General features: G+C 34.9%; 1 protein-coding gene across 1 annotated transcript in view; it reads left to right on the forward strand.

Annotated features, from left to right (window-relative positions):
* LOC141296067 (transforming growth factor-beta receptor-associated protein 1) overlaps window positions 1-6,936 on the forward strand; it is a 10,732-nt gene extending 3,796 nt beyond the window's left edge. The window contains exons 4-11 of the mRNA XM_073827346.1: window positions 788-870; window positions 1,016-1,360; window positions 1,435-1,492; window positions 1,567-1,710; window positions 2,125-2,265; window positions 3,927-4,086; window positions 4,203-4,624; window positions 4,727-6,936. Coding sequence (XP_073683447.1) covers window positions 788-870; window positions 1,016-1,360; window positions 1,435-1,492; window positions 1,567-1,710; window positions 2,125-2,265; window positions 3,927-4,086; window positions 4,203-4,624; window positions 4,727-4,873 — 1,500 coding nt within the window. The 3' untranslated portion in view covers window positions 4,874-6,936. The remainder of the gene's footprint in view (window positions 1-787; window positions 871-1,015; window positions 1,361-1,434; window positions 1,493-1,566; window positions 1,711-2,124; window positions 2,266-3,926; window positions 4,087-4,202; window positions 4,625-4,726) is intronic.
* Window positions 6,937-11,878: the final 4,942 nt, after the last annotated feature.

The raw sequence follows: 11,878 nt of genomic DNA on the forward strand, positions 1-11,878 counted from the left end.
CTGCATTTATTTGATGAAAAATACAGAAACAAAACAGTAATATTGCAAAATGTTATTACAATATAAAATAATGTTTTTTATTTTAAAATATAATTTATTCCTGTGATGCAAAGCTGAATTTTTATCAGCTGATACTCCAGTCTTAAATGTAGAATTTTCAATGTTGGAAACAGTTGTGCTGCCAAATATTTTTTGGAACCTGTTAATTCTTTTTTTTTTTCAGGATTCTTTGATTAATAACAAGTTAAAAAGAACAGCATTTATTCAAAATATACATCTTTTCTAACAATGTATATCTATGCTATCACTTTTTTTAATTTAACACATCAATTTACTGACCCCAAACTTTTGAACAGTAGTGTATATTGTTAGAAATAAATGCTTTTTTAAATAAATGCTGTTCTTTTTAACCTATTTTTGATCAAATAATCCAGAAGAAAAAGGTTCCCAAAAATATTTGTGTTTTCAACATTGATAAAAAAAAAAAAATCATAATATTAGAATGATTTCTGAAGGATCATGTGACAGTGCAGACTGGAGTAATAATGCTGATAATTTAGCTTTGCGTCACGGGAATAAATTTTACAATATATATCACATAGAAAACAGTTATTTTAAACTGAAATAATATTTCAAAATATTAGTTTTTTCTGTATGTCTTTAAAAACCATTTTTCTGTATGTCTTTAAAAACGTTTGAGCAGCAGTGTACATATATAATTTCACATGGAATTCACAAATACAATAATATTTATCCTAATTTAAGCCATTCATCACTTTACTTTTAGGATCTACATAAGAATGTCGTCTGTACATCTGGATTAATAAAGTTCTACAGAGAGGCTTTTGTGGAAGCAAAAGAGCTTTTTATGTAAGTAATGCTTTAATGTGTTTTTACAAGAAAGTACTATTTCAGTCTTCATAATTTTATGTAATTTGTGAAATTTACTAGCAATCTCTGTGTGAAAACCGTTTCCAAATTTTACATCTTTTCAGTATAATCTTTTACCTCCCAGTAAAGGTGAACTAGACCCGAGGGAAGTCATTAGCCTTTATCCAGCTATGCCTGTTATGAGTGAAGACTTTACACCTCAGACAACGGCAGTCAGCAATGCCAAGGACCTGTGGACGTTAAGTCGAGAAGATTGGCCGACATTTCAACAATACCTAAGCTTTTTGGATGACTTCTTGAGAGAAGTCAGGCCAACAGAACAGGGCCAAATGTGTTCTCAGGACATCGACTCAGCACTTTTTAAGCTGTATTTGGAACAAGGTGAACATGAAAAACTGGACCAGCTTGTATCGTCGCAGAATAACTGTAACCTCCAAACATGTGTACCTGACTTGGAAGAGCACAAAAGGTTCGCCCCCATCATTTAAGGCTAATACAGGTTATTTTCTAGTGAGAAGCCAAACGAATTTGCTGTCATTTCAGGTTTTTCACACTTGGATTGCTCTATCAAAGTCAAGGCCAGCATTTCAATGCAATTCAGGTATCTTTGAAAAGATCCACAGAGTAATGACTAATGATGAATCTGAAAGAAAACTAAACAACTTTTTTTTTCAGACCTGGGTTAAAATTGTGGAGGAGCAAATTGAGGACACCTCACACATCAGCGTATTCAAACATATAGTTAATACCCTCTCAAATCTGGAACATAAACCCATCATCTGGAAATTTGTAGACTGGGTTCTTCAGAGAGACCAAGAGGCAAGTGTTTAAACTGACATTTACTGTTTAACAACAGCAGAGGGCAGAGCTATACAGATTTCATTAAGTCTAGTTTACTCTTTTGGCCTTGGCAGTAAACCATTATGTATCTAGAATTTGAGAATTTGAAGAACAACCATGTTATAATACACTACTGATTAAAAGTTTGGCCTTGGTAAGAATTTTTACTTTTTTTCTGTGTAATGTCAAAGCTGATTTTTCAGCATTATTACTCCAGTCTTTAGTGTCACGTGATCCTTCAGAAATCATTATAAAATGCTGATTTGGTAAACAAGGAACATTTATTATTGATTTTGAAAGTAGTTGTGAAGTTCTTTTTTCTCACTGCTAAACATTAGAGTTTATTGCATTGTAAGCAATGTGTTTTTTCTAAAACATGTTCTTTTATTATAGGCTGGAGTACTGATTTTTACAAAGGTGCATACAAGCAGCCATGTTACATTTGCACCGGAAGAAGTCCTTACCATTCTCACCAACTACCCAGTTGCTATCACTCTCTACTTGGAATATTTAGTCAACGAATTACACAGCAAGGTTAGTCATCAATTTGTAATTAATGACTGTTTAAATGGGGTTATCAGGAACCAAATTTACATGTTTACATGTTTTGAAATACACTACCTGTCAAAAGTTTTTGAACAGTATGATTTAGTAAGAATGTTTTAAAAAAATAAAATCTCTTCTGCTCACCAAGCCTGCATTTATTTGATCCAAAATACAGCAAAAGCACTAATGTTGTAAAAAGTTTTATTGTTTAAAATAACTGCTTTCTATTTCAATATATTTAAAACTTTTATTTATTTTTGTGATCAAAGCACATTTTCGCATAATTACTCCAGTCTTCTGTGTCACATGACCTTTCAGAAATCATTGTAATATGTTGATTTGCTCTTCAAGAAACAATTATTATTATTATTATCAATATTTAAAACTATTTTTTTTTTCGGGATATTTTGACGAATAGAAAGATCAAAAGATCAGCATTTATCTAAAAATTATACATTATACACTATGCCATTCAAAAGCGTGGGGTCAGTATATTTAGTTTTTGGTAAAGAAATTATAGAAGGATGCTTTAAATTGATCAAAAGTGATAAAAAAGAAAACAATTCCTAATGTTTTAAATGTTTTTGAGCAGTAAATCATAATATTAGAATGAGTAATGATGGTAAAAATTCAGCTTTGAAATCACAGGAATAAAGTACATTTTAAAATATATTCAAATAGAAAACAGTTATGATAAATAGTAATAATATTTCAAAATGTTACTGTTTTTGCTGTATTTTGAATCAAATAAATGCAGGCTTGGTGAGCAGGAAAGACTTACTGTTCAAAAACTTTTGACAGGATGTGTATAAAATACATAGAGCAGTGTTATTTTAGTATTATTTATATACTATTATGGCTTTTATTTATATTTTGAATTAGCTTTTATTTTTTATATTATGAATTAGATTTTAATTTCAGTTACATTTTTATTCATTTTATTATGTGGTATTTATTTTTTAATTATTATTTTTTTAATATTTATACAGGTTTTTTTTGTGAACGTAGTTACTTAGCCTGATCAATTTCATTAAGTTTTTCATCTAATATTTTATTAAGTTTGATTGCTAATTTATACATTTATAATAGTTTTTAAGAAGTTCACCTTTAGTTAAAGATAACAACACTTATATAAAAAGGTTTGTTACATTAACAGCACGTTTCCTCCTCAGTCCAAAAAGATTTTTTTGTGAAACCAAGTTATACAAACGACTTGAACTTCTGCAATTTCATGGCATCACATCAACACATAACCAGCGTCCACGTTTACACATTGCAACCGGATGATCAGAAACTTTACCTGGCCATTCACAGTGATGTAATAAGGAGAAAGCAGGATAAATGCTATTATTTCTAAGTCGCAGGGCATGTATTACAGAAAGTTAAGTCTCAAATTAAGCCCTACCAAGTTTCAAACAGAAATCACCATGGTAACTAAACAGATAAGATTCTAGAATTAGAATGTTTCTGTAATGTTGTCCCATAATAATATAAAACACAGGATGTTTTTTAAAGGCACAGCAACAAAAAAAGACTGTTTGAAAAAGGTCAGATTGAAAAAAATGTAATAATACATTACATGACCCCTTTCTAATGCCAGTTTTCCATGACCGAATGTCGCATTTAAGAAGCCAACTGTCTGTTCACAGGAGGAAAAGTATCATACCATGCTCATCACATCATATGTCAAGCGGATATTGCAGTCAATTGAGGATGACTGCAACAATGAAACAAGCAAGCAAGAGATGAGACATAAACTACAGCAATTACTTTGGCAATCTTCGTTCTATAATGCGGATGCCATATATGGTGAGCAGAACACATGCAGATAATGACTTTGATAGGTTAAATACAACTAGAAAGTGTTTGAAACTGTTGCAAGTGTTAATGGATAAAACAAAGCACTATTCTCTTTACTCTCACAGACCAAATAACACCCTCACTTCTTAATGTGGAGAGAGCAATTTTGCTCGGGAAGTCTGGTAAACACAGAAAGGCCCTGCAGGTTTTGGTCAATGAAGAAAAAGACCAGCATGCTGCTGAAAACTACTGTTGGAGGACCTCTGCTGGTCAAGACAGGAAGTTCACACAGGGAATATTTCTCACCCTGCTTCAAATCTACCTTGCGTCCAGTCATCATGTGACCACGGCAGTGGATCTGCTAAACAAAAACGCTGCATCTTTTGATTTAGCAAGTGTGTTGAGGGTGCTGCCGGATTCCTGGTCTCTGCAACTGGTGCTGCGGTTCCTCTGTGAGTCACTTAGAGGAACAGTACATGACAAAAGAATGAGAGGGCTGGAAATGAGCCTAGCCAAGGTGGAAACCCTAAGACACAAGCATGTCTGGGTGAGACTGCTACTATAAATGAAACCATTTATGTGCCAAAAAAAATCTCAAATATTCACTAAACCCAAACAGCAATGCTTATGTTATTCTTTTTGCTCCCAGATGGAAGCAACGCATGAAAAAATCAGAGTTGACAGAGGATTTGTTTGCCATTCATGCCAGAAGCGTCTTACAGGGCCTGAGTTTCTGCGCAGGCCGACAGGAGAGCTGACACACATATCCTGTCATGGTGGAGAAAGCGGGCACTGAACAACAAAGACGCTATTATTCATACCTATCCACACTTTCACTTTACATTTATACTCTCAGCAGATGCTGTTTTACTAGGTCAGCTGCAATAAAGACAGTAATTACTTGGACAGTAAGACAATTACTAGTACAAACTGCCTGAGAATAGATGACACCAAGACACCAACAAAGCAGACCACAAACACAAGCAAGAAACCCACAACAACTGCACTTATACTACACCACAACATAGCTGGGATGATACTGTGCAATTTAATGCATACTAGACAGACTAAAATGTGAATATGAATATAAAAAATAAAATATAGCAGCAAGCAGCGATTACCAGGGTTTAAACACTTTAAGACATTACATATTATTAAGCAAGCCTGTAACCTCCTAAATCAGGTTTTGTGAAGTTTTGAATTTTCATTTAGGCTTTATAGGCCTACAGGTATATTTGGACAGGCCCCTTTTCTAAACGACCCTGTTATAGCTTCCCAACGGGTAAATTTCAACATTTATTCAATAATAATTGACCTAGAGAGTCCAGAGAATTGTACCTTAGTGTTTTTATCCCGATTGAGCGAAAAAGCTAGGACTAGTTTACAAAAGTAGGTTTTAACATTTTCTCAAACCATTTAACGAATGGTTTGATTGACAGCAAAGGTTCTAGAGGCTAAGTAGTTTGGAATGAGAATATGAATATCATGTGTATGTGTGAAAAACAGCGTAATATACAATTGTTTACACCCTTGAAAAAAGTGATATCAACCCAGTGGTCGATTTCTTTTAAATTTCTCACAGAACTTTAGCGCCGATATGGCGGCCATATTTTTTGGGATACGCAAATGTCTTTATAGCCACTTGTGGTGCTTTGGACCAAGACCATGCATACTGGTTTTTGTGTCGATAGGACAAACAGTTGCATAGTTAAGTTTTTTCCTTCTTATAGAGCCACCACGTGGCCAAGCTCTGCAACTTTTTTTTCATGGGACCTCAGATTCTGTGCTTACATATCCGTTGTATTAAGTTTGGCAAAGATATCTCATTCCATTCTAAAGTTATAGCTGTTTTAGTAAAGGCAGCCATGCCCCTTTTGAATGTTTTGGCGTCCTTTTGCGACGGTGAGTCGAAAGATGAATTTTTTTGATTATTATTGATATTCACTTTCCAGAGAATCTTCCCGCACTGGTTTGGTTCCGATTGCGCAAACAGCCTAGGGGACTAGTTTAAAAAAGTAGGTTTTTCAAAAAATGCTAAATACCCAAAAGTTATGATCGAATTCGTACTTTTGATTGCTGTAGCATCCCCGCCAGTTTTCGTTTAGGGTTTATAGGCTTTGGGGTATATTTAGAAAGGCCCCATTTCTAAATTACCCCATTATAGCTTCCCAAAGGGCAAATTTCAACATTTGTTTGATAATCAATGACCTACAGAGTCTAGAGAATTGTACTGCAGTGTTCCATGTTTTTTGACTTATGCAAATGTCCTTATAGCCACTTGTGGCGCTTTGTACTAAGACCGTGCGTACTGGTTTTCATTTTCATAGAACAAATTGTTGCATAGTTATGGCGTTTGTATGTTTTCTCCCTCTTATAGTACCAAACTCTGCCACTTTTGTCATGTGACCTCAGATTCAGCTCTTACATACCAGTTGTGAGTTATTAATATCTCATTCCATTCTAAAGTTATAGCCATTTTAGTAAAAGGCAGCCCTGCTCCTTTTGAGCGTTTTGGTGTCCCTTTGCGAGGGGGAGTCGAAAGTTCAACTTTTGTTTCATAATAATTGATATTCAATCTTCAGAGAGATTGTTTCTTGCAGATCTGAGAAAAAAAACTCAGAATTGTTAGATATAAATAAAGTCTGAATAGTTTTTGAAGTCTCTTATTTGGTTAAAAAATACAGAAAAATTGGTAATGTTGTAAAATATTATTAATATTTACAATACATTTAAATTGTTATCCTTTATATATTTTAACATATATTCCTGTAATGGTGAAGCTGAATTCAGCAGCTATTTCTCTAACCATTCTAATAAACTGATATGCTCATTATTATTAACGTTGAATTCAGTTGTACTGCCAATTTAATGCATCCTTGTTGAATAAAAGTATTCATATTTTTCCACTTGAAATCACCCTTTTTGCATTATTTTACAGGATTATTCTCTTTTTTGCAACATTGTAATGTACTTTCTCTGCAAACAACAGGCATGCATTTCAAGTACCAGCCAAAGCCGAGGCATGCCTATATAAATAATATACTATTCTTTCAACCACGTTCATTCATGCTTCATATACATTCATTGAGGCTGTATGTCTTCAGACTTGGCTGAAATGACCTTTTCATACTATGGGCCTCGACACGGGTGCCAGAGAACAAACTATATTATAAACAAGTCGACATCCCTTTTACACCCACTGGACTGGGTTGGCTCAGTGCTGTCTGCTTCTAGCCCAAGCATGGTGAGGAACTGGCAGCCTGACAAACCCAGGCTGTACACCACTTCAGGACATGGTGCTCTCCAGACAAGCCACCTTATGTGGACAAATTCTCAGACCAGACTGTTTTGTTTGTGGACATGAAAAAATAAATCTCAAAACGCCTCAAATATGTTATCCACGTGAATCTCAATATATAGCGAACAGACTGTGAGATGTCAAAATGAATCACTGTTGCACAAAGCCGTCTGCTTCCATTCCTGTCATAAATAAATCTCTTGACATCTCTTAACTGGCTTTCGTTTTATTGTGTTTACAAAATTTAGAAAAAGCTTCAACACAGATTTATGTGCCAAACTATCTATTTATATGTAAACATATATCTAATAACTATAAACAGTTGAGGTCAAAAGTTTACATACACTTTGCAGAATCATAGAAAATGCATGTTAGTTTTTATTTAGTACTGACCTGACATTTCACATAAAAGATGTTCACATTAGTCCACAAGAGAAAATAATATTTGAACTTTAAAAAATGTGTTTACATCGACTTGCCAGTGTGTTGCTAAATGATCCACAGCTGTTTTGTTTTTTTTGTTTTTTGTTCACGAGTCCCTTGTTTGACCTGAACAGTTAAACTGCCTGCTGTTCTTCAAAAAAACCTTCAGTTCCCAAAAATTCTTTGGTTTTTCAGCATTTTTGTGTATTTGAACTCTTTCCAACAATGAATGCATGATTTTGAGATCCATCTTTTCACATTGAGGACAACTGAGGAACTTATATGCAACTATTAAACAAGGTTCAAAAGCTCACTGTTGGTTCAAAAGGAAACACAACGCATTAAGAGCCAGGGGGTGAAAACTTTTGAACAGAATGAAGATGTGTACATTTTTCTTATTTTGCTTAAATATCTTTTTTTTTTTTTCCATTTAGTACTGCCCTTTAGAAGCTACAGAAAATACTTACATGTTTCCCAGAAGACAAAATAAGTTAAATTTGCCCTAATATTCAAATAAAAAAAGTTTTCACCCCCGGCTCTTAATGCATCGTGTTTCCTTCTGAAGCATTTGTGAAACTTCTGTAATAGTTGCATATGAGTCCCTCAGTTGTCCTCAGAGTGAAAAGATGGATCTCAAAATCTGAAAGCTGAAAAATCAAAGAATTTGTGGGACCTAAAGGATTTTTCTGAGGAACAGCAGGGAGTTTAAATATCTTATTCAGGTCAGTACTAAATAAAAAATATCATTTTGTATGATCCCTCTTATTTTGTTCAAACTAATTAACATTTTGCAGATTCTGCAAGGTGTATATAAACGTTTGACCTCAACTTTAGGTGGTATTCATAAGCTGCATTCATAAGCCAAATTAGCTAAAGAAGTGTGTTTTGAGTGCATAATAGGTGTATCTAAGTGGGCAAATCTCACTTTCTAATTTTAATAAACATTCCAGTAATGAGAATAAGATTTGTTTGCATTATGGTAATGAGAACTGTTGGAAAATGTGCTTATGTTCTCTTTTTGAGTAAAATAATAAAACTGAGGCAAACACTAACCCTGACAAGCTGTGTGTGATTCCCCATGTTTTGCATGTGCTATGTGTGAAGCATGCTGCAAATAATGTGCACACATCTTTTGTGCAATTGTGCATTAGAGCAAAAAAAGTGATTATGCATAAAATACATCCATATGGGTCCATGTTTAGCAAAAATGGTATAATATTCAGCATGCACTTATGAGTTGACCACACTGAGAGTGACTCATTCTGCCCCCAGTTAAAGCCGTCTACTTGTGTACAGGGCCGGGCCGATGGTCATTTGGGTGGACTCAGAATTTACTTTAGGATCCCTCCCTTCTTTGATAGATGTCTCTTGGGACCTTTAATGTTTTGGCATTTCAGGCCTAAGGAGACTACAAACCCACAAGCTTGCAGTATTGCAGCAGTTTTAGTAAGTTTGATTTAACGTAGATTCACTTTATCTTTCAGGTGTTATTTATGCTCACCAATACTCAAATAATAATGCAATCTGGTGCAAATACTTGCCTGTATGGCCAGTCAGCATGTCCCCTGGAGAGAAGCCCGGGATCTTTAAAGGCTTATGCACAGATGGTCATTTTACACATGAGGAAACAGGATGGATGCAAAAATCAACAGTTACAGAACAAATTGTGGTAGAGAACCAGTCATCTTTATAAATATCTACACCACAGACAGAGGAAAAGAGTAAAAACAAAAAAACATGTTCCTCTCGTGCTGCTAAAGATAAACGCAGACATCTAAAATGCATGTGTTTACTTCAAAACATTTTTAATTTAGCAATGAATTGGAAACATACCCTGTATTTCTAAATGGAATCAGTTTTATACTTTGTTTGTGTTTACTTATGGCTGAATTTAATGAGGATATAAATCAAGTCCTGCCTTTTCATGATTTAAGACACAACGAAAGTGCGACAGACTATAGAGTAAACATTAGTTTGAAAGAAATCAGCACAAGATTATACCAGTATATGGTTTATCAGTCTTCTTCAAGCCATCTCAAGTATTTTCATATGGATAATGTACATTTTTATTGCAATGCTAATCGACATAGCCTTTATCACTGTATAGAGTTTTTTCATGACATGTCATCAATCGTCCATATTGGCGACACTGAATGTAAACAATGCGACTAAATTGAACGAAACTTGCATATTTTGCTGCTGAAAATGGTGAATTATAGTAATGTTTTGGGCTGTACTAATTGGTCAGACTGAGAAAAACATTTGGAATACTACAGACTGCCAAAAGTTATAACAAATCAAGGAGAAGAGTGCAAAAAACCATAACAAAGGCGTTTGTGGTTGACCAAACTAAACCAGGATTTCCAGGGCAAGAATCTTGACAACATTCACGTTTGTTCTTATCATTTCCAGTCAGGTAGGTGAAATATTAGACTAATATCTTAATTAATACTGCTAGTACGTATTAACTTTTCCAAGTTTTTTTAAAATATTGTGCCTTTTCCTGCTCACTAAATTCTTCTCGATATGAATTAGCAGCTTCAATGGTTTAGACAGCATAGCGTGAATTATTTTATTTATTTATTTTCACCTTTTGAAGATTTCTATAGATATCACAATAAACCGTATCACAATATATAGGCCACGATAATCATGTAGTGAAAAATCTGATATCTTGACAATGTGTATATATTTTATATCTAGTAAATTTTGCCACTGACCTGCACAATATATACTATAATATACTATACATTGTACAATATACTATAATATACTATACATTGTACAATTACATCCAAATATTGTACCACAAAAATACAGGAGTCATAAAAAAGGTTAAGTTTATCGTCAAGGACTTTGATGCACTATTTTTGGATACAAACTCTACTTTTTGGCGAATGTAAAAACAAATTTTAGTATGTTTCTCACACAAACCATTTGTTTGGCTCGAAGACTTGCAATGCGAGAGTCAACAATGTTTTTCTTTATTTTTGGAGTCTGAGAGCTCTTCTACACCATGAGCTCTTGCGTAACAATTCTTTAAAAAGTCTAGCTGTGTTCCTCTAAAAATAACAACATGTAGGCTGAGTTAATAAAGACTAGAGAACTTCTTTAAGAAAAACACAAAGATGCTCAGTCAGCTGTTGGTGCCAGCGAGGCCAAGATGCAGTAATCCTGAGACATCTGTTGGGCTTCTGAACAAAAAGACATCACACTGTGAGTGTCAGGTAGCTGCTTAAATACAGTACAACCATGGGAACTGGTACTGTATATGAGAGGAAGTGCATTTCAGACACTTTTAGCAAATAAGCCACAAACGATTGCAACGTATTCTTTATGACGCATTTTTCTGGCCTCGGTGGTTGCTGAGACACAAGGAGGATCTTAATTTGCAACCTTTGGATAGCAATAATGGTAAGGTACCCAAAAGATGTAAAGATAGAACCATCCCTAATTTGCAGTTTCCTTGAAGAAGCTAATTCTATAGTGAGGAAATCCGAGAATAAACACCCAAACGATGATCAAAACATATCTATTTTTCAACCCCTATAAGCAACGCTGTCATTTCCATAGCTTTCTTTACCTTCGGTTTTGGAGCCAGGCCACCAGGGGATAGTCACAGTGTAGACCACTGGAGACACCGGGGGAGAGGCAAAGACCACAGGCTCCTACCATGCATCCTGGCTCCCAGACATGGCCTGTAGTGTGGCGTGTAGAATAATCCCACAGCAGGGCATATGGGATTTGTTCGTTCCCGGCTCACATCTTTTCTCTGCTTTGTCTAGCCGTCGTAGCCTCACACAATGGACTGAATGCTCATTGTTAGCATGTTTGACGGCCATGCAATCAGTCTAATTAACATGTAACAATGGCAGTGTCAAACTTCAGCTGCCTTCCAATTTGTCATCAGACTGCTATTTAAGGGCTAAAATTAAATGTGTTTAGCATGCAGAAGAGCTGCGCAAGCTGGGAAGGTGAACTGGCTTTAAAACTTGTTGTAAATGGGGCCTTTTGCATGCAGATGTTTTTGAGAAGTAAATATAGATTCATGAACGCCACCATACTCAAAAACCTGTTTAT

The sequence above is a fragment of the Garra rufa genome, chromosome 21 (genome assembly GCF_049309525.1).
Source record: "Garra rufa chromosome 21, GarRuf1.0, whole genome shotgun sequence".
Lineage (NCBI taxonomy): Eukaryota > Metazoa > Chordata > Actinopteri > Cypriniformes > Cyprinidae > Garra > Garra rufa.